Genomic DNA, 24,681 nt, shown 5'->3' on the forward strand with positions numbered 1-24,681 from the left:
GACTACAGTAGGGAAATTAGCCATACTAATGCAAGTCAACCAGGCCCTGCCCATTTATTTTGCTTATCCCTTGGGCGGGAATTATTTAAATGAGGAATATTGTGACGTATTCATTCCTATGGGATGAGGAGGGGGAAGGGATACAAATGGATATAAACTTCAGCTGTGATAAAGTATGCAGACACAGCACGAGCGTCACTATGGTAAGAACTGAAGCAGAAAGTGTCCGACTTCACATCTCTGTTTTCAGTTCTTCCAGCCTGCACGTGGAAACTCTCACCTTTACATCCAGCAGGAGCCGATGTCCAACACACTACTGACAGTGAAGTGACGCAACTGACGCTGGTAGATCAGGTGACATTGACATCGTGGGGGATATAGTACGTCCAAATTTCATTCAATACAACCCATATTTATACTTTATAAAACATACTTTTTTAACGGTGGTAAAGTAAGTTCAAATTCAAATATAATATTGTGATCCCAGTCTGTGTTCCCCTGTCTTTTGAGGATTTTTAGTTTAGTTAAAGTGTTTTCTGTTCCTTTTCCTTTTTTCTGTATTCTTTCCCTGTTTCCCTGTTTGCCATGCTGCCTTGTTTGTTAACACTGTTCCCCTTGTTTGTCTCCATAGTAACCCTGATTAGTTCCTGATTTTTCCCAGGTGTGTCTTATTTTGCCTTGTGCATAAATACCCCAGTGTTTCTCATGGTCTTTGACTTGTGTTGTCCATTGTGGATATATGCATTTGTTTTAGTTTCTGTTGTTTTGATGATCATGTTCTGGCCTGGATTTACTTCTGTTGTTATGTTTAAATAAACCTTCAGCTGCATTTGGATTCAACGTCCTGTTTTTACTAAACAACTGTTACAGGACACCAGACCAAATATGGGTCAAGCAGTGAGACTCGTCTGATTTCGCCAAGAAACTCGCATATCGAGGACCACATCAGAGAGTTCCTGGACATTGCTAATATCACTGACCTCCCAGGCTTTGATTTGATTGACTTCTTTTGCTATGGATTGCATAACGCGTTACAATCTACACTTATCTGTGATGGTCCTCGAGGATCACTGAGTGAGTTCCAGATTATAACCTTTTGGATAAGTGGCTCCTGCTTCACTGTGGGGGAGGAACCTTCCCCTAAACATTGCATCTAGCTCCCAAGTCTGATGATTTCAAGTCCAGTGCTTCAGAGTCCGGTGGTCGGTCCCAAGTCCAGAGTCTGCCAGTAGCACCTCACTGCAGTACACGAGATCCAAGGGGCGGAGTTGGATACAGATCTAAGGGGTGGAGATTGGTAGGTTTAGGGGTGGGTTTAGGTATCAGGGGGTGAAGATGGGTATGTAAGGTGGATCCAGATCCAACTCCTCCCCCTGGATTTTGTGTTCTGCAGTGAGGACCATCTCAAGTCATTTCCCATCATGCTTTCGATCAGCGAGAAACATCTTCTGACTGCAGAATCCGAGACGTCTGTCTCACCGTCGCCAGAGGGGTTTTTTTTTTTAAATAAGAGGAAATGTAATTGGCATATTGAGAGAGCCACAATTGAAGGCAAGGTTGCAATGTTAGCATAAAAGAAAAAAGAAAGCGCAACACCTCCTAATGTTGTCATAAGCAGGGAAGGAGACCAGAGGCCGTTTTTTTTTAAAATGGATGTCAATGGAGGAGAAGCTTCACAACGACTTGCTGACGACACAGCTTAATGCTCATTGGTTTAATGATGTATAATGTGATGTATTGATCTCTTTTAAACATTTGATTTTAAAACTCTGATATCATGTTATAAATTGTGTGAAAATTCCCAAGTTTTCTGACAGTGCTATGCCTGTTTCATATAACTGTTGTAATATTTCTTAAAAATATTAATCAAAAAAAAAAAAAAGGAAAAAAAAATGCCTGTATTAAAGTAAAAAATAATGGAAAACCCGTTTTTCGAATGGAATAAAATAGCAAATGTTTTGGCTGTCTTATTCATCATATTTATTGTCCCATAAAAATACAGAACCTAAGTCCACAGTTATGTCCAGCAAGCAGCAACACAGCGCATGAGCGCGAGAGACGCGACCACCGCCTTTGATGTGTCTGACTCTGATCCACTTCTACCAGAGAGATCTGCATGTCCGTCGTTGCTGCACTTTTTCTCTCCTCTCCTCTCCTCTCCTCTCCTCTCCTCTCCTCTCCTCTCCTCTCCTCTCCTCTCCTCTCCTCTCCTCTCCTCTCCTCTCCTCACTGCATGGCGAGGCTCATCTCAAACGAGCCTAACCGCCCATCACTACAAGCAGAAGCTGAAAAAGACTTTTGTTTTGTACAGTTTAAAGAACGTTGGACGCATCACAGATTACTTTCAGTTTCTCTGGTGAAACAGCACTTTTACGTCACCGAATCTGCTGTCATTTTAGGCAAACATTGTGAAAATGCAGAATGTCTCAAATATGCGCTCATTGCGCGTTTATTTACTTTTGTACGGTAAGACATTTTAGGTTATAATTTCTCTAGTCTCTTTAGGACAAAGATGAACTAACGTGAAGCAGTTTAGTTAATATTCGCAGGAAATTAGTTTAATAGGCCTGTATGTATTTTGCTAGAGACCATTCTAAGACATTTGTTTGTTACAGTCTCTTTTCTGGTCAGTGATTAAAAATGAACGCAAACGTGATTTGTGTGTTGTTGTTTGGCTCGTAACTGTTAATTTCTTCTTCAGGTATTTTTGGTGTTGGTACAGATGGAGAGTCAGTGTCTGTGGTGGAGGGAGATTCAGTCACTCTAAAAAATCTTATAGAAAAAAAACAACAAGAAGAAATGATATGGTATTTTAATAACATTAGCATCGCTGAAATCACTGGAGATCAGAGTAAGATCTGTACAGATGTTCAGTGTAAAGAGAGATTCAGAGACAGACTGAAACTGGATCTTCAGACTGGATCTCTGACTATCACAAACACCAGAAACACAGACTCTGGACTTTATGATGTATGGGTCTCCAGCAGAAACCATGGTGGTGTAGAATCCTACTCTATTGTTGTCCGTGGTAAGTCGTTGTTTTTAAGGTCTTTTTAAAGTCCCCCTATAGTCAATAATGTTATCCCTTAAAACTTTTTTTTTCTTCACCAAAATGACATTTGTGACCCTGGACCACAAAGGTACATGTACATTTTTTGAAATTGAGATGTATACATCATCTGAAAGCTGAACAAATAATCTTTCCATTGATGTATGGTTTGTCAGTATTTGGCTGAGAAACAACTATTGAAAATATGAAATCTGAGGGTGCAAAAAAATCTAAACATTGAGAAAATCTCCTTTAAAGTTGTCCATTTATGTTCGCGATTGTGCAGTATTCACTCACAAAAATATTTTTTTTATATATTTATGGTAGGAAAAAATATCTTCATGGAACATGATCTTTACTTAATATCCTAATGATTTTTGGCATGAAAGAAAAATCAATAATTTTGACCCAAACAATGTATTGTTGGCTATTGCCACAAATATACCCATGCGACATGTGACTGGTTTTGTGATCCAGGGTCACATATGTAAACAGTTTTTTCCTATGAAAAAAAAATATATTCATGCCTTTAATTAGATTGAATGTAACTCTACAGCCTCGCTTCCTGGCTAATTAGCTCTGCCTCCACTCACTCACAACAGCTCAGATCGCTGGATGTCATTTGACTCTACAGTGAGCAGCACTTGCAGAGATCCACTGGCTTTACTTTTCTGTAGTAAACGACACATTGCATAATGGCAAGTGGAAATACAGGTTTAATTCAGGCATATGTTTTAACAAGAAACTGAAATAGAAGTAGTGGAAGACAGTATTATACAGACTCCTCTACAAGTTGATGTATCAGAATGGTAATGCATTTTATGTATCGCTCTCTACAACGTCAGACACATATCAGTAATTAATATGATTGGCCTTTGGATTGACTACATTGTCAAACAGCTATTAATGTGTTGCTAATGTTACACAAACCATGTTCCTGTTCGCCATCTCAGTCTGCCTACTAACAATCATCAGAAACACTTTGAACAACTCAGAACGTCAGTGGAGAAAGGCATATAGTTCATCATAACATCATAATCATCATCATAATAGAAAAATAGAAAAAAATTCTTAAGTATTATCATGGATAACATTCATTTATGTAATATTCATGAATTGTATGATGTTCATTATGTTAAATAAGATCATTCAGTATACTCATAAATGTTTGTCTGATGAGTGAATCTGTAAATCAGTGATGTTCTTCTTCTGCTATTTGTTTACATGTGCTACATTTATATACATTTAGGGGTGTGCAATATCGAGAGAGAAAAAAAGTGCTGATATCTTGGCTGGTTTAGTCCAGTCATAAACTAGCTTTTCATATTCTTCATATTCATACTCTGTGGTGTAAATTTTTGCTCATAGGGGCTTTTCTTTTCTTCTTCTTCAGGTTTGTCTGGTGTTGATAAAGATGAAGTGTCAGCGATGGAGGGAGATTCAGTCACTCTAAACACTGGTGTTAAAACAAACCAACAAGAAAAGATTAAATGGTATTTTAACAACATTCGCATCGCTCAAATCACTGCAGATCAGAGTAAGATCTGTACAGATATTCAGTGTAATAAAGGCACTGAGAGATTCATGGACAGACTAAAGCTGGACAAACGGACTGAATCTCTGACCATCACAAACATCAGGACATCAGACGCTGGACTTTATAAACCACACATCATCAACAGCAGAACCAGCATCATGAAGAGATTTATTGCTACTGTCGCTAGTGAGTATAATAGTGTTGACTCATTAAATATAAACATCTTTGATCTCATCAGTTGATCTAGGCTACTATAAGAAATCAGAGAAGTCATTATGTATAAGAGCATCCTTGAGTCTGAATATGTTTGTCTGATGAGAGAATGTGTAAATCAATGATGTTCTTCTGTTGTTTGTTTGCATGTTACATTATGAATCCAGACATATTTCTCTATTCACAATCTTTATGATCTGGAGGAAACATTTTCACTGCACTTTCCATTTGTGTAATTTTGTTTGGTTTATAATGAGCTGTTAATTTCTTCTTCAGGTGTGTCTGGTGTTGGTAAAGATGAAGTGTCTGTGATGGAGGGAGATTCAGTCACTCTAAACACTAATGTTAAAACAAACCAACAAGAGAAGATTATATGGTATTTCAATGGCATCCGTATAGCGCGAATCACTGGAGATCTCAGTTATATCTGTACAGATGTTCAGTGTAATGAAGGCACTGAGAGATTCAGAGACAGACTGAAGCTGGATCATCAGACTGGATCTCTGACCATCACAAACATCACAATCACAGATGCTGGATTTTATGAACTAAACATTATCAGCAGCAGGACCAGCATCATGACGAAATTCAGCATTTTTGTTAATGGTGAGTCGCTATGTTTAAAAACAAGAACTGTACAATTAAATTGCATTAATAATGTTATCAGTAAAATTTTTGCTGTGACATTCAGAGATGATTGTTTTTTTTTTTACATGTAAATTAATTCACATTTATTCACGTTTACAGTTAAAGGGGACCTATTATACCACTTTTTACAAGATGTAATATAATATGCCCTGAATGCCTCTTTTTGGGTGTCTGTATCTTTAAATGCAAATGAGCTGCTGCTCCCCCCTTTCCAGAAGAGAGCTGTGCCTTTACAGCTCGTGCCTGAATACTCTAGCAACAGAAAAACAGTAAAACAAAAATGAATGACAGTGAAAATACCACTGATATATGCTAGAGGTCAAGTGGGACACTAGTGAAGGAGAGACTCCAGCAGAAGTAGAAGCATGAAGATGTTGATGAATGGTTAGTTGATAAATTGATAAAACAGAGACCATTTAGACCATTTTCCACGTATCGTGGGCATGGCCTAATCCTTGCGTTACGTCATAAAAGACAGTAGATGTACAGAATATACACTTCATTTTCAGTCTCGCACACAGTTGAGTGCGCAGACCTCTCAAAATATATTCCTTGGCCGTGAACATAGAAAGACGCAATGTCTAGAGATCATCAAGTGAACTTGTTTTCAAGCACGCAAGTCACTCGCACGTGCCATTGTAAAGCCTGTGTATACCTTATTTAAACTAACATCATTACCCACGCTCCCCAGTTCCATTCGAGACCAGCAAGTTTTTTGGGCCGAAACTTAACCAATCTTTCCGGCCTAGAACCCCCTTTTCAGCAATGGAAATGTGCTGAATGGTTAGAGAAAGGACACAGGTGAGGGATCCACACCGGAAATATGTGGTGAATTTTGCAAAATAATAATAGTGTAATGTCAGTATAAATGGAAGACTCTAGTTGGTGTTATGTTGTTCGACAATGTTAATCAAATCATAAGTGGTTCTTTCTGTTAGTCCCTGGTTCTTTAAGGGCGGCGTTTTAGCGGGGTCAAGTGACTAGAGTGAGTTGAGAGCTGGGAGCAGGAAGACGAAGGCCCTGTCCCAAATGGAACCCTAAGCACTCGCGGTCTTCCTCTGAGTCCGCACTTTCGTGACGTAATGCCGCTTTGACTGTCGGGAAGAAGTCTGCTGCGGAGTCCGCATCAGCATGGGCTCGGTAAAAGTGCGCCTAAAGGGCGCAAATCAACCACATGGCGGCGCTCGCGAGCACCCTTCTGAGATCTAAAAATGACAAATGGGACACACTGCGGTCTCACGGACACGCGCACGCGGGCAGCCATTGTAAGTCCACAAGACCGAAAGTGCACATGAAGTGTACCATTTGGGACAGGGCCAGAGTGAGTTTAACAGCCAAGGCAGCACGTTATATCTCTCCCTTCATGTTTGTACCATAGCTGTCAACCCTCCCGTTTTTTCCGGGTTTCTCACGTATTTTAACTCTTTTCCCGCTGTCTTCCCGTTTTAGTATTTTCCCGTAAAATATCCCGTATTTTTAAAAGTCTTAAAAACGGCCAGATTTTCATCCTAGGTCTTACATTTCATTTAGTCAGGTGACAGATCTAATAAAGTGTTTACCCTCGTTCATTTCCAGAAACGCTGGCCGCAGAAAGTTGTTACAAAGTAGCAAAAAGTATGGAGTTGTAGCCTACAAAGCGGAGCGCTAGATCAGGGGTCTCCAACTCGTCGCTCGCGTGCTACCAGTCGCTCGTGGCTTGATATGAGCTAGCTTGCCAGAGGCCGTTCACATATCGCGTCTTTTGCACGCTCAAGTTTGTTCAAATGTAGGCGCGCGGCAAGCGCGCTCATAATTGAAGCGACGCGCAAATTTTTTTACCAGGCGCAACAAGATGAAAAAAATCTAAACTTTTCAGAATGCCGCAAACGCACCGCAGGTCATGTGACAGGAACCAACCAATCACCCCTTTCCATAACAACATTGAAAAATATCTACCTATCCCTCTGTCTCACACACACACATCAGATAATCCTAGATAGATAGAAAGATAGATAGATAGATACATAATGATCCCGAGGTAGCTATCTATCTAACTTGGATAATGCGTCGTCACATGTAGGGTCTTAAATTTGAATCTTTATGGTCTTAAAATGTCTTAAAAAGGTCTTAAATTTGACTTACTGAAACCTGCAGAAACCCTGAATGTTTACTTTGTTAATAAATAAAGCTCTTTAAACATATCCATTGGTCTGTAATATATATTGTGTAGTTATAAACTCTTTAGACTGTTAATGATTAGTGCTTTTTTAAAAAAGTTTTTGGGTAAGAATCGTGTAAAAAAAAAATCCCTTATTTTGGGGATGGATTCCGGGAAATCTCCCTTATTTTCAATGTTCAATGTTGACAGCTATGGTTTGTACGGTGTGGGTTATGGCCATAAGAGTAACCCTGCAGTTCTTGAATAAAGCCTTAGAAGGAGGAAGATTCCATTTGTTTACTTTATAGTAGCGAAACGCTTCAATATCAACAGCGTTTCTCAGAAATTGCTTACTGCACCTTTAAATGCAACTGCTATTTCATACTATGTGTTTCATACTACTTTTTAAGTTCTTGGTTTTATAGTTCACTTGGAATCCAAACTGCAGAGGCTTTGATATAAAAACAACTCTGTAAATTGTGTTTTATAAGCACTGAAAGTCAACAAATGGGAAATAGCATGAGGAATTAAAACATGTTTTTCAATTTTTATATCAGCAGTTCTTGATATTGTGTGTTTTGTAAGTTTTAAAAAGATCCTACAATCATCTGTTGGTTTGTGTTTCAGGTGTTCCTGCTTCAGAACGAGATAAAAAGAAGAGAAAGTCAGTGAAGGAGGGAGAATCTGTTACTTTAGATCTTGGTGAAATAAAAAAAATAAAAAAAAGAATTATGTGGTATTTTAATGACACTCTCATCGCTGAAATTACTGTAGATCAGTGTAAGATCTGTACAGATGATCAGTGTAAAGAGAGATTCAGAGACAGACTGAAGCTGGATCATCAGACTGGATCTCTGACCATCATGAACACCAGAAACACAGACTCTGGAGAATATAAACTACGGATCAACAGCAGCAGAATCGGCATCATAAAGAACTTCAGTGTTACTGTCATTGGTGAGTATAACTAAGTCACTCAAATCAACCCAGTTAAAGTTTTCATTGTGACCTCTTTGAAAAAGTGACTTGGACTCAATATTAAAATATAATTGTGATCATCTATATCACCTTAACATGCACATCAGGTGATACACAATTAACATAACATGCTGTTTCCTGTTCAGCTTACCGTGATGCTTTTCTTCTAAAACCCACCAGAATGTATCAGTTAATTTAATGTGATATTAATAATGATGACCGAAGTAGCAGATACATATATTGGTAGAGTTTTTTTTTGTCTCAGTCACTTTGTTAGTAATAATAAGTCTGTCTTCAGCTGTTGTAGCAGGAATAAATGCTGTTGCCGTTGCTGCTGTTCTTGGTGTTCTGCTGTTTGTTGCTGCATCTGCTGCTGTGATTTACTGCTGTGAGTATTACATACAGTTTATGTAACAAAATGGAAATTATGATGTTTATTGTAAATTTTAATCTTTAGAACATGTAAATATTTTGATTCTTATTCTAATGAACCAAAGTACCGTGTGCAGGTAGCACGGACAGCAGGACAAATCTCCTTTATCAGGTAAGATATATGAGCACTGAATCTGCCTGCATAAAAACTGATTGAGATCTGTGAGTTTGCAACATGTTAGAGTGTTTTGTGTAGTTTCACTCAGAAATCATTGCATAGACACACCAGTAATAACTCACTCTTCAAGACTACGCTTCTTCCATATTGTTTTACTATACAATAAAGATGAATACGTGAACACATTTTATGTTATTAAAAAATTACAATAATTTGTATTGCTATCATTATATAATCATTATATTTATTTACCATATAGGCTGTCATGATCCTAGTATCAGGGTGTAATATAAATGTTTCTTACAAGTGAACTCCCAAATAAAGTAAATGGCAATATGAAAACAAAAAGTGCAACTTTATTAAGAGAGAAGGTTAGAGTATCAGTACTGTATTATTCATATTCGCCAGTAGTTCAAGCATTTTAGATGTGGAGGCTGTTTAGGAAGGCTGTTTTTTTTTTTTTTGTAAAAGAAAAGCACCATGCATTACTCAAATATCAGGTGGAAAAACAGCATTTCAAGTCTTTAGTATTTTTGTGTTTGTCAATGAATCATCAGTCCCATTCATATCTTTTACCTTCTGTGTATCTGTTTTATTACAGATGTGTAGTGAAGAGCAACTCTAGAACTGTAGTGAAATCTAATCAGTCTGTGACTGAGGCTGCCAATAAGACACCACAGTAACATTATTATGTTTGCTTGAGAAATCAAACATTCTGATCTACTCTTTAAGCTGCTTCTTCTTCTTCAACTAAATTTTCTCTTTGTTTTCTAGCTACATCCTACCCTGGTAATCCAGAGTTCTCGCGAGAGCACAAGTTGAATTTGCTCAGCGAGTTACTCTGGTGTCGAGTAATGATGCTCATTTAATATGCCCCTCGATCTGAGCTGCACCAATCACATCAGGTTATCTGATATAGGCGGGCCAGAGGCGAGATGACGACAGCGCTGTGATGGCGAAGTCATTAGTAAACATTGCAAGATGGCTATGGATGAACACCAGTTGTTTGAAACGGCTTTGGCCACTACAATGAACGAGTTAGACTTGGCTTTTTATCTAAAAGAGGAACAGAAGACGGCGCTCGAATTGTTCCTTTGCAAGAAGGACATTTTTGCTGTTTTGCCGACCGGATATGGTAAGAATCTAATCTATCAGTTAGCTCCGCTGCTTGCTAAGTGTATGGGGCTTGTTGTGATTGGTTGTAGTGTTATCCAATTGCGTGCAGTGAGATTTTCAAATGCATGCTTGGTGCCGCCCCTCGAGCTGGCCGTTTTTCATTAGTCAACGCCAGACCATTAATCTTTTAGATTCAGGTCTGGATTTCCAGGCTAGCTACATTTTCATAAAATTTTCTTCTAGAGTTTTCAAGCTACATCCACCAAACTCTCCTACTTTTCTAACTGATCAGACTTACGATTTTCCTAAAAATGACAATCAAAACTTTAAGAAATCTCATAGATTTGCATTGACTGAATGAGTTCAAACTCAAACTGTCAAAATTCTCATTTAAACTGCCATTAAGCTGCCATTATATGTAATATTTCTAAGCCATAAACTCATTTAAGCTTCCATTCTATCTAATTATATCCAAAATTCTAGCTTTTAGAACTACTGAACTAAAACACAAAACTATTTCAAACGTATAAGCTTTGAACTTAAGTTAAACCTACTTCAAACTTCCCTGTTATGTTTTCTCAAGCCATCATCAAAGTGAGTCTACAAACTGTTTTATTTAGTTAATTATTTAGATTCTTTCAAAAAGAGAACACAAAAAGATGATGAATGATAGAAGAGGATCAGCAAACACTTGCCACCACACTTAGTAGTGACACAAGATTACACTGTTAGGTACCATACTGAAATATCACCTCAACACCAGTTTCAACTAATTCAAACAAATTTTCTAAAATTCAGTTTATAAGTCATTTAAATAATCCATTAAAAATGTAGTCAAACTATCTATCTATCTATCTATCTATCTATCTAAATATATATATATATATATATATATTATTATGTAAACATTGCTTGAGGAATTCAGTCAGTTAGCTATAAAGTAAGAAACAAAGAAATGTGGTGGCAGCAATACAATAGAGTGCTTTGTTTTTCAGTATATAGATGATTTGGGTTTAGTGAAGCGGCTAAAGTGATCCAGACAGGAACAGTGAGACATTTCATTAATAACTGAACATGAATCATTCAAGATGGATATTTTGACCAAGTAATGTCCAGCTCTTCACAGAGCGGCTGTCAGTCAAACACTCAGGTACTGAATTGTTGTCAATTGACAACATTAGAGAGGAACATCCCGGATGAAAACAGTCTATGAAGTCTATGAAGACCTTTGTGTTTTTGTTGGTTTGTTTGTAATGGCGTAGCTTTTGTGGTTAACAGAAAGTCAGATAAAATCCTGCAAGGGTTCGTCAATGAAATATCACCACATTGTGTCCTTGATCAAACTCTCACTCTCAGGAACTGAACCTGTAACAGAAAGACACTGGATAATTGTGGCGACAAAATGCCATTTCTTTTCTTTTTTTACATTGTATTTTCATTTGCAACATATTGTTGTTTTGTATGTTCCATACCTGTTACTGGCTGCTGGGCAAGCATGTTTACCTGTATTAATCATCTGAATGATGTTTTAAGTTTTTCACTTGAATACACTTGTCTGAACAAAATGCATTTGTACAAATCTCTGTTTCTAAAGTTTATCTGTTCTTTTTTCTTGTTCAAAGAGCTCAATTTCTGCCTACAGAACATCATCAGATCTGGGTTTCCCAAATCAATAGCAGGATTTAGAAGTGTTATATTGTGCACTTTAATGTAAATGTTCTCAGAAAAGTCATGTCAGTGTCACAACCAAAAACAAAACCTCAGTAGTAGAAACTTGGGTGCTTTGCACTTTGAGTGGAATATTAGTTTTTTATTCTATTTTATTTTTTACTTTGCAACAGCAAAGGAAAATGTGCTTTAAAATGTTATATACATAAAAACACTATTTTAATTTATGTAAGAATGAAAATAACTTGAAAGGTCTTTAAGTGTTTATGATGAATGACATTAAACAGATCTGTCTCACTCATTACGACTGAATCTGTGAGTTTGTTATCAGAAATAACTGAACTAAGCTAATCTTAACATTACTTACTGATGGACTAAATGTTCACCTGTTACATTTTAGGATTCATTTTAGGATTTTGACATTTACTAAAGCTAACTAGATGTACAACTCCATGTTTAGCCCTTCAGTTCAGTTAGTCTTTGTCTGTAGTTGTCGTTGTATACTCGTGTTTTGAGTGAATACTCTGCCTGTCTGTACCTTTGGAAGTATATCTGTGATTAAACTCTTACATTGAAGCCTTCAGCCTTATCGTCTTTGTCTGCCTGCACTCACAACCTGTGACAACTGTGATTTTAATAAGTTTTTATTTATATTGGAGGAAGGTGAAGGCTGTTCTTGGAAATGTGAATTCTCAGATAATGTTTTGCTTGTTTTAAGCAAAAACTCATTTTTTATTTATTTCTCCAGAAAACAAGATTTAATATCTTATGTCATTTTCCTACTTTAGTAAAATAACGTTATGCATCTTTATTTAAGAAATGTTTGATATTTGGACTGGAAACAAGACAAAAATACTAATTAAGAAAAGCATTTTTGCAGTGTAATAACTGAACTTGCAACAGTTTTGTTGCAAAGAACAATATTATGGTGAAATTAGATCTTGTGTTTGAGTTAAAACCGAATTATTGTTAAGCATAGCAAGAATCATAGCAAAAAGGCTAACAAATAAGAGTTATACCCACCAATTAATATTGCCCCTTCAATCATGACATGGATACTGTAATCATACAGAGAAAACATAGTTGCATACCTTTATCTTTCGCTCGTTTCTAAATTGGGCACCTGATGGCTTTGACCTTTCCTGTCCATCTCTTATTTGGCACTCCCGACATTGACAATCAACAGATCCCCTGATCCCCCATAACTGTCACTCACGAGTCACGACCAGAAGTCAAGACTAAACCAATTCACCTTGGTGGTGGTGACCAAGTAATCGTTTTGTATTACCTATTTTTATTAGCCATTCAGAAAAACAAAACTGCGCAGGAAATATAGAGGCCTGTATTTATAATATTATGAATGAAATGTGCGTTATTTGGAAGAAAGTCGAGGTGTGACTGACTTCGATAATTATATGGATCCCCCCCTCCCTGTCCGTTCCATTACACTCGCCATGTTTTCAATATCATGTGATCTTTTAGCGTCAGTTGCGTTGCTTCACTGCCATTCATAAATCCACTCCTGGCCTCATGAGTTATTAAAATGTCCATCAAATGCACACTTCAGAATCTTGCTGGAAGAAGTATGTCATCCAGCTACTTTTTGCCTTCTCTTTTATGAGTACTGTGAATACAGACTTCTGTCACATACTGTTTTTCGACTACAGCAGGGAAATATGCAAATTCGGATTTAGCCAATACTAGTTCAAGTCAACCATGCCCTGCCCCTTTATTTTGTGTATGTGTAATGGTTATGAGAGTGTTTACAGTCAGAAAAGTTCATTAATTCTATGTGTTAAAAAGAGGAAAATAAGCAATTTGCTTTAATTCATAGAAGTACTTAAATAAAAAGGGTGAAGAGCACATCATAATTCATGTCCATAAATAGAATACTGGTAAGAGTAGCACTGTGATTTCCTGATTGAATGATCTATAAGCGATTACTTTGGTCTTCAAGTTACAGAGTCATAAGATGATGCATTAGCACAATAACGTGTCAAAAACGGCATTATTTAACCCTTTGATGCGCACGCTATGGAAACCCCTTCTAATGCACAACATGGGTCTAAAAAGACCCGTATTCATTTCCTATGTTATTTCATGCATTGCTGGACTTTTTTTTTTTTTTTTTTATCTTTTGAGATCAATTTATTTAAGCATTTAATATTCCATGATCTATAAATTCCATGATTTATAAATATAAAAAATGTATTGTTTTCAATTACCAAAAATTATTATTTTAATTTTTTCTAGGTTTTGTGTTACTCTATCAAATTTACTTATCAAGCATGATAAAACAAAAGAATAAAGACAACATTTTGTCAAATTAATCATTTTAGCAGTCATTTAGACAACACATTTAACACTTGAAATATTAATTTGCCACTTTCTCTAACATAGCAATCACCAAAGGTGTAAAGTCCAGGTTCAGAAAGTAAAAGTCCTCCTCAGTATTTTGTTCCAATCACCTGAATTAGCCTAATTGCACCACCTAATTAGCAGTTTTTCAGCCAGTAGGTAGAACTAATTAGTGAAATCAGCTGTCTGAGGTCATGGGTGGAATAAACATATGGCAGGACTTTTACTTTCTGACCCCTGGACTATACACCTCTGGCATTCACATATCACAGATAACTGATAACAATAAAATTGAACTGTGTAACTGTATTGAATTGTGGTGAATGTGATCAAATAAAAGAAAATACAACAAACAAAATAAAATCACTGGGACAGCGGCATCTCAAATTGCCATCTTAGTGCTTACATGCCTCACAAATGACAAATGACACCTAAACTCTTAAAACATTGAATCATTTCAGCATATGAAGGATTATGAACTGTTAGGCCTTCTACATGTAAATAAGCTTTAAAATACAATCTTTTTTTTTTTTTGTGTAGCTAACATTAGCTAGCTAGACTATGTCACCAGCTAGCTAGCTAATAGTATTGGACATGTTTCACCTTCTCACAAGTCATTTCTCACTAGGATTACAAGGTCAAGGTAACCATAGCCTAATATTCAAATATGTCCATCTTTTACAAAATATAAAATATTTTCTGTGGTTAAAATAAAATAAGACTTGCATCAAATATACAAAAGCAGCCGTGTTGAGTTGTGAAATGTGTGGCAGGTGAATAGTATTCTGCAGTAAATGTTCCTACTTGCAAAAATGTGCAAATATCAAAGGTTTCTATATGGGTCATTTTTGACCCATGTATGTAAAATTGATGAAAAAAAAAAAAAAAAAAACTGTGTTTGTTTATAAAGTAAGAAATGAAACATTAACATAATGATTTGTGGAAATCAAAAACAAGATATTTAATGAATACCTGGAATAAGAAAAAAAAAAAAAACATATCTTTTAAAGATTCAGCAAAGAAACACTCAGCCATCACTGAAATAACATAGGAAATGAATACGGGTCTTTTTGGACCCATGTTGCGCATTAGAAGGGTTGCGATACAAAAACGATTTTTATTCGAAAAGAAAGAAATGAAAAAATTAAATTAGGATTTTTAATGATCTAAAACAAGTTAATTGAGGAATACCTGGAATACTGAATGATGAAATTAATTTCTTGCAAAGATATAGAAAATGAAAACTCAGTCGGGTCTTTTTAGACCCATGTTGTGCATCAAAGGGTTAAAAGTTACTCGTTTATTATTGTACCTTGTTTTCATGTGGTTGCTATTCAAAGTTTGTGTTTAAGAGTTCGCCTGTTGATCAGGAATCGGTTGATTATGCCTGACGTATCATACGCAAGGGAAGCGTGTTGCTCCTGTTCGTCCATTATTACACTGGACGTGAGGGAAGTAACACCGTCCTGTGTCTTATTATTCATTATTCCCCTTTCCAGGGGTGTAACATATGCCTTGGGTGGGAATTATTTAACCTCTTAACCAGCGCCCCTATTTTTGAGAATTTTCAGAAAACGACTTACCCAAATATAATAGTCTGTAGCTCTTGAACCCTATGGTCCATATTCATAACTCTGATATTTTTTTAAACCAGCCACTTCAAACTTTGTTACCCAAGAGTCATTATAACTCATAGGAACAGAGTAAAACAAGGTAAAAAATACATGAAAGTGACTCGCGATTTCTTTGAATAATCTTCACTAAGGGGAAAATGTATCAGAATTTTGTGTTAAAGGCCTGAAAACACCATAAAGATAAAACTGAATTAAGAAGTTAAATGAGGAATATTGTGACGTATTAATTCGGGATGAGGATAAAAATGGATATAAACTTCAGCTGTGATAAAGTATGCAGACACAACGCGAGCGTCACTACGGTAAGAACTGAAGCAGAAAGTGTCCGACTTCACATCTCTGTTTTCAGTTCTTCCTGCCTGCACGGAAACTCTCACCTTTACATCCAGCAGGAGCCGATGTCCAACACACTACTGACAGTGAAGTGACGCAACTGACGCTGGTAGATCACGTGACAGTGACATCGTGGGGGATATAATCGGCCTATGTCCAAATTTCATTCAATACAACCCATATTTATACTTTATAAAACACACTTTTTTAACGGTGGCAATGTAAGTTCAAATTCAAATATAATATTGTGATCCCAGTCTGTGTTCCCCTGTCTTTATTTTTAGTTTAGTTAAAGTGTTTTCTGTTCCTTTTCCTTTTTTCTGTATTCTTTCCCTGTTTCCCTGTTTGCCTTGCTGCCTTGTTTGTTAACACGGTTCCCCTTGTTTGTCTCCATAGTTACCCTGATTAGTTCCTGATTTTTCTCAGGTGTGTCTTATTTTTCCTTGTGCATAAATACCCCAGTGTTTCTCATGGTCTTTGACTTGTGTTGTCCATTGCTGATATATGCATTTGTTTTAGTTTCTGTTGTTTTGATGATCATGTTCCGGCCTGGATTTACTTCTGTTGTTATGTTTAAATCAACCTTCAGCTGCATTTGGATTCAACGTCCTGTTTTTACTAAACAACTGTTACAGAACACCAGACCAAATATGGATCCAGCAGTGAGACTCGTCTGATTTCGACAAAAAACTCTCATATCGAGGGCCACATCAGAGAGTTCCTGGACATTGCTAATATCACTGACCTCCCAGGCTTTGATTTGATTGATTTCTTTTGCTATGGATTGCATAACGCGTTACAATCTACACTTATCTGTGATGGTCCTTGAGGATCACTGAGTGAGTTCCTAGATTATAACTTTTTGGATAAGTGGCTCCCACTTCACTATGGGGGAGGTAGAGGAGGAACCTTCCCCTAAACATTGCATCTAGCTCCCAAGTCTGATGATTTCAAGTCCAGTGCTTCAGAGTCCGGTGGTCCCAAGTCCAGAGTCTGCAGCCATCAAAGCCGTCACTCCCAAAGCATCAAAGTCTGTCCCAAGGAGTTTGAGTGTCTAGTATTGCAGACCCGACGCTGATGTCAGTGCGAGCAGGGACGCAGGGAGTGCCGTAAACTGAATCATATCATTTTTTAAATGTAAACTAAAAATAGATCAAGCCAAATTTAGCTTGAGCCTGAGGCTGTTGAAGATTAGCCAATGGGGTGTCGATTCATTAAATAAGCTGTTTCTCCCCCCCCCCCAAGAAGCAGGGTTGTTGTTTTTTTCAGCATAGTGAAGCTTCTCCTCCATTGACATCCATTTAAAAAACAGTCTCTGGTCTCCTTCCCTGCTTATGACAACATTAGGAGTGTTGGGCTTTCTTTTTTCTTTTATGGTAACATTGCAACCTTGCCTTCAATTGTGGCTTTGTCAATACACCAATTAATGTTTCCTCTTATTTAAAAAAAAAAAAAAGACCTCTGGCGACAGGGGCGTAATTTGTGGGGGGGTTGGGGGGGGAGATAACCCCCCCCCAATATTTAAATCTATGCATTACAACCCCCCCAATATTTATACCATGATCACATGAAAAATATGCAGACCCAAACTTCAACCCCCCCAATGTTCAAACCAAATCTACACCCTTGTCTGGCGATGGTGAGGCAGACGTCTCGGATTCTCAGAAGATGTTTCTCTCTGATCAAAAACATGATGGGAAACGACTTGCTGACGACACAGCTTAATGCTTATTGGTTTTAAAACTCTGAGATCATATTCCCAAATTTTCTGACAGTGCTATGTCTGTTTCATATAACTGTTGTTGTCATATTTCTAAATAAAAATATTAATCTTAAAAAAAAAGCCTGTATTAAAGTAAGAAATGATGGAAAACACGTTTTTCGAATAGAATAAAATAGCAAATTCTTTGGATGTCTTATTAATCATATTTATTTTCACATAAAAAAACGGAACCTAAATCAAGTTGTCCAGCAAGCAGCAACACAGCGCATGAGCGTGAATCACGCGAGTGACGACAACCGCCTTTGATGTGTCTGATTGATGATCCACTTCTACGAGAGAGATCTGTATGTCCGTCGTTGCTGCACTTTTTCTCTCTTCTCCTCTCCTCTCCTCCGCCCATCATTACAAACAGAAGCTGGAAAAGACTTGTTTTGTACAGTTTAAAGAACGTTGGACGCATCACAGATTACTTTGTTTCACTGGTGAAACAGCACTTTTACGTCACCGAATCTGCTTGTCATTTTAGGCAAACATTGTGAAAATGCAGAATGTCTCAAATATGCGCTCATTGCGCATTTATTTACTTTTGTACGGTAAGACATTTTAGGTTATTATTTCTCTTGTCTCTTAATGACAACGCGATAAACGAACGTGAAGCAGTTTAGTTTATATTCGACGGAAATTATTTTAATAGGCCTGTATGTATTTTGCTAGACCATTCTAAGACATTTATTTGTTAAAGTCTCTTTTCTGGTCAACGATAAAAAAATGAAAGTGAACGTGATTTGTGTGTTGTTGTTTCATAACTGTTAATTTCTTCTTCAGGTGTTTTTGGTGTTGGTATGGAGGGAGAGTCAGTGTCTGTGATGGAGGGAGATTCAGTCACTCTAAAAAATCTTATAGAAAAAAAACAAGAAATGATATGGTATTTTAACAACATTAGCATCGCTGAAATCGCTGGAGATCAGAGTAAGATCTGTACAGATATTCAGTGTAAAGAGAGATTCAGAGACAGACTGAAGCTGGATCATCAGACTGGATCTCTGACTATCGGAAACACCAGAGCCACAGACTCAGGACTTTATGATGCACGGATCTCTAGCAGAAACCATGGCAGTGGAGAATCCTACTCTGTTGTTGTTCAAGGTAGGTCATTATTTTTAAATTCCCCCTAGAGTCAATAATTTAATTTTTATCCCTTAAAAAGATTGAATGTAACTCTACACCCTTGCTTCCTGGATACGGTTCATGAATATGCTAATTAGCCCTGCATCCACTCACTCACAATAGCTCAGATCTCTTGATGTCGTTTGACTCTACAGTGAGCAGCACCACTTGCAGAGATCCACTGGCTTAACCTTACTGTAGTAAATGTTGCACAATGCAAATACAGGTTTAATTCAGGCATATATGTTTTAACCAGAAACTGATACAGAAGTAGTGGAAGACAGTATTGTACAGGCTCCTCTACAAGTCGATGTATCAGAATGGTAATGCAATTATGTTCGCTCTCTACAACGTCAGACACATATCAGTAATTAATATTATTGGCCTTTGGATTGACTACATTGTCAAACAGCTAATAATGTGTGTTACACAAACCATGTTCCTGTTCGCCATCTCAGTCTGTCTTCTAACAATCATCAGAAACACTTTGAACAACTCAGAACGTCAGTGGAGAAAGGCATATAATTCATCATAATACACATCGTAATAGAAAAATAGCACAATTTTCTGAAGTAATATCATGGATAACATTCATCTATATTCATGAATTGTATGATGTTCATTAGCCTATGTTAAATAAGATCATTCAGTATACTCATAAATGTTTGTCTGATGAGTGAATCTGTAAATCAATGATGTTCTTCTGCTGTTTGTTTACATGTGCTACATTTAGGGGTGTGCAATATCAAAAAAAAAAAAAGAAAGAAATGATGTGCTGATACCTTGGCTGGTTTAGTCCAGTCATAAACTAGCTTTTCATATTCTTCATATTCATATCCTGTTGTGTAATTTTGTTTTGCTCATAGGGGCTTTTCTTTTCTTCTTCTTCTTCTTCAGGTTTGTCTGGTGTTGATACAGATGAAGTGTCAGTGATGGAGGGAGATTCAGTCACTCTAAACACTGGTGTTCAAACAAACCAACAAGAAAAGATTAAATGGTATTTTAATGACACTCGTATAGCTCAAATCACTGTAGATCTAAATAAGACCTGTACAGATGTTCAGTGTAATGAAGGCACTGAGAGATTCAGAGACAGACTGAAGCTGGACAAACGGACTGGATCTCTGACCATCACAAACATCAGGACATCAGACGCTGGACTTTATCAACTACAGATCATCAACAGCAGAATCAGCATCATGAAGAGATTTAGTGTTACTGTCGCTAGTGAGTATAATAGTATTGACTCATTAAATATATACATCTTTGATCTAGGGCTGGGTAAAAAATATCGATTTCTCGATTTTTACGAACCGATAACGATTCTTAAATCCCAAGAATCGATTAGTCATCCTGTTTTCAGTTGATGAATTGTAGCATGCATCCCATCCAATAAATCACAATAATCTTTGTGCTTTGTTACTATTGATATGAAACAAAGTCTCAGATTTCAAATTACGTCTATTTCCTTACGAAATTCCAAAACATAAATACCGCTGTGGCGTGAGATCGCTCTGGCTCAGCTCAAGAGAAGCAGCAGCGCATGATCTTCTCTTCCACCTTAATAATACCAGTTACTGTGCGAAATAAACATGAATGAGCATCTGAAAGTGTGTTAAAAGATAGAGTACAACTTATCGAAATCCGTATCATGCCACATGGAATCGCTCAATCAGTGTTTCAACCGTGGAAAGACGTTAGTAAAACAGCTTGTAAACAATGTCATGTAACATCACATTTACCTCAGAAAAACCATATCCCGTGACCATAATGTTACAGGTCTCGGGCAGTCGGGAGGACTGTAAGCAGTTTAAAAACTTAACAGTAAATGAGAGAGAGAGAGACAATAGTTAGTGGTTGCTTAAAGGTCCTCTTTGTTGTCTTTTAATCAACATTGTACTTCAGAGTTATTAAGACACTTTGAATCACAGGATTCATAAATACGTTGAAATACATATAACATACTTATAAGTTCAGTATTTTACACTTAAAGTAACACTAAGTAACTTTTCAACCTTCATAATATATTTCCAAAAAAACGCTTGTGATGGTACATCGACTTAAAATAGGTTGAATGACGTGTCTGCCATAGCCTCCCTGCTGAAAAAAAACAATAGAAACCATTACAGAATTGCTAATGGTTTCCACTACAAAACCATTACAAACCATCAGCCGTTAACCATTAAAACCATTACCAAGTGGAGTCCATTACGTAGTGTGTTTTGGGCCATATTCCATTAGGATTTATTGGTTTTAAGGGTTTCCATTACAAATTTGTATTGGTCATGTATTTTAATAGCCTGGTTCTACCAGACTCTAGTACATTTCATTTGTACAGAGAGTCTGGCCTCGCTCCATTGAGAAACGTTTACTTCCTTGTAGGCGGGTTCTCTGTTAAAGTTCAAAACTATTGGATCTGCCCAGAGTCACTCAGGATCTGCCATAGCCAATCGCTAACGTGTGGTTGACTGTGACGTATGTCATGCGCCGAAACCGGCCGGCGGAAACAAGAAGTCCAAATGATCAGAGGATTATGTTTAGAATAAGATGTCTGTCAACGAGAGCTGCTGGTTTTGTTAATCGAATTTAAGAGTTCAAGGAACAATTGTAAATTCTAAATGTATATTTGACACTAAGGACAGTGATGTATTCAGTCAACTGTCGAAGCTGGGTCTAATCATTAACAATACGCCGCTGCGGTCGTTTTGGATCTGCCGCAAATGCTGTACAGTGATCACCAGGCTACTGCGCGATATGGAAACAACTGTTCTGCCTCCTTCACTTGGTCCTCCATTAGTGCAACAAGAGGGGAGAAGACAACAACTATCGGCTTTGCATCCCTATCGTTCGCCTTAGCTAACTCATTCACCACTAGAACTGCCAGTCATTTTTACCGTTTTGAATTTTATATCTGCAATAACTTTGTTGAAAAAATAAATACAATCCTTCTGGTACCTGACTTTTCCTAAAAGTGTCTGTATTTTCATTTAAAATGTTTTTCATATAAATTACACATAAGGCAAAAAAACAAACAAAAAAACAAATGAACATCTATTATTTACCTATTTCGGTCATAAACGGTCATATTGACCGCACTGAATTTCGCGGTATTATACCAATATACGCAACAATAAAATGCGGTAAAAAATACACTAAACATATTCAACACAAATCATTTAAATGTAATGATATTCAGAACAGAACAAGAATGTAAAAATAACTAAAGCCTTTAGTTATTTTTTCATTCTTGTTCTGTTCTGAATATCATTACATTTAAAGCCAAAATGAAATGCTTTATAAGCGAAAGTGAAAGTAAGCGGCGTTAGGCTCACGCAACTCTCTAATTAGAATCCAAATGTTTCAACATTTGCGATGTATTTAAACGCTAAACTATTCTTTATCATAGGATTTTGAACTTCACTCACGTTCCAATATCGACGGAAAAAATCATCACACGCATAAAATGGTACGAATTGTAGCCTACTAGTACTGAGAAGCAGTTAAATTTATATGTTAGGTTGACTATTTTATTCTTATATTTTATTATGGCTATAATGAACAGGCTGCAATGCTGGAATATGGTGTGTGTGTGTCGGCGGGCGCGATCAAACAGTGGAAACATGAAAACATAGGCTATAGGCTATTTTGTTCATGGCATCTACAAATATAATTTATTTATAAATTATAATTAAACTTGTTTAAATGTACAGTATGGTGTTGTTTTGTTTTTAAAAGACATCCTAGTACAATAAATGTATTAATCTCTCAATTGGGGATTTATCATTAAAGATAGCCCAGAGCTTTGAATAGCGATCAAAATGACTGCTTGCGGCAGTTTAGTAGTTATGGAATTCTGGCACGAATTCTAGTGCTAACGGAGTGAGCTGGAAATCAAACTTTTCCCGAACCCGGTGGGGAGGAGGGCCACAACATCATTGCAACCAATAAAACTTAGCAAACATGTTCTTGCTCCGGCTTTAACTTCTGTATAATCGGCCGTTTTGCAACAAAGGACCGAATAGCTTTTCTCACGTCTTTCTCCGTTGCCATTATTATTCCAACTCAAACTGACGCACTACATCAACGTCATCGTTCTCAGCCACACCCTCTGTTCGCTGATTGGTCCTACAAAAAATTTGGTTCTGGAAACCTAAGAATATACAGCAGTCCCAGACGTAGTACTGAAGGAAAATGAAATTGAGCGGAAGTACGTAGGAGGGCGGAGCCAGGCTAGTATTTTAATGGTTTCCATTACAAATTTGTATTGGTTAAGATTTGTAGGTTTAATGCATTTAGCTGTTAATAATAACATTAATTATAGTTTTTAATTAATTATTTTGAATTATTATTACAATTATACACAACTGATATAAGCTGCACACCAACTTTTCAATAGCTTACAGCTCAGGTTTTGTTTAGCAAAGAATGAAGAACATGCACCTGAAATAAAAATTATATACAGTATTAAGACCTGCTTTTTTACTCAACCCAGATGGAAATAAACATCTGACACAAAACATTAATATTACATTTTTATTATTTGATTCACATTTATTCTTTTACATTGTGTGGCTTCACTGGGGCTGAATGATTAGACCTGCAAAAAAGAAGGAGAATTCATTAGGACAATGTACCTCTTAAAGGACACATATCATGCTTTTAAATTGTTCCTTTTTACATATTAATCATACATTTGTAGTCTATATAAAGCGGAACTGCAATGCTTGGGTCTGAATTCTTCATTATTATAGCTCCACAGGCCCCTTTTTAACCCCTTTTCTGATGTGCGTCTGAGAGCAACTCGTTTTGGTGCGGTCTCTTTAAATACAATTGAAACACTTCATACCCCGCCCCCTCTCCAGGTTGCAGAGGTGACACTCGGTTCAACTCCACCCCATTCGGCCATTTTTGTAGTTTGATAGCAGAGATACGATTATCTAGCGGCACAGAAACGTTTTATTCACACGTTATTAACAAAATGTCAACAACGGAAGACTTGTTCAGCCAGCCTTACATGTTGGAGCCGGAGCGAGATGAAAATGAAGACGATGAACCTGTAGAACAACGTCTTCATATGGATGTATCGCACTGGTGTGTTACTGTATTTACACATGAAACTTTGGTCTTCCGACCTTTTACCACCGTGTCGATTTATTTTGATTAATATGTGTGAGGGAGAGAGAGCAAGACAGCGTCTAGTTTGGAGACGGTGATGTCTTGTTTACACTTTCGCCTGGCTCTGAAGAGAGAGAGTGAGCGCGCGCGCGCGCGCGACCGGGTCTCTCTCTCTCTGCTCGTTCTTTCAGTTAAACATGCGCCCTTGTCACAAGCGCGGCAGTTTATCTACATTCAACGGTGTAATGAAGCGTGTGGGTTACTACATCCAACAACCGAACATTTTAACTTACCCTCTCGTAACTTCTGCATCCTTTAGCTTGGACTACAAAATTGCAAGTTAGCATTTTTGCTCTTAAAAACAGACGCCCATAATAGTATCAAACTGCAGAGCCACAGCACTATTGAATGGGAAAGAAAGCTGGGTCTCGAGCAAAAAAAGCTGCTCAACAGTT

The 24,681-nt window shown here is 37.2% G+C and overlaps 1 protein-coding gene across 1 annotated transcript; it reads left to right on the top strand.

Moving 5' to 3' along the window:
- Positions 1 to 18,257: 18,257 nt before the first annotated feature.
- LOC311085778 (uncharacterized protein) lies at positions 18,258 to 20,522 on the top strand. The gene is made up of 3 exons (XM_084118410.1): positions 18,258 to 18,537; positions 18,770 to 19,090; positions 20,009 to 20,522. The coding sequence occupies exons 1-3, from the start codon at positions 18,486 to 18,488 to the stop codon at positions 20,476 to 20,478; spliced, it is 843 nt and encodes a 280-aa protein (XP_083974536.1). The 5' UTR covers positions 18,258 to 18,485; the 3' UTR covers positions 20,479 to 20,522.
- Positions 20,523 to 24,681: the final 4,159 nt, after the last annotated feature.

Source organism: Abramis brama, assembly GCF_963993115.1.
Source record: "Abramis brama genome assembly, chromosome: 6".
NCBI classification, from domain to species: Eukaryota; Metazoa; Chordata; class Actinopteri; order Cypriniformes; family Leuciscidae; genus Abramis; species Abramis brama.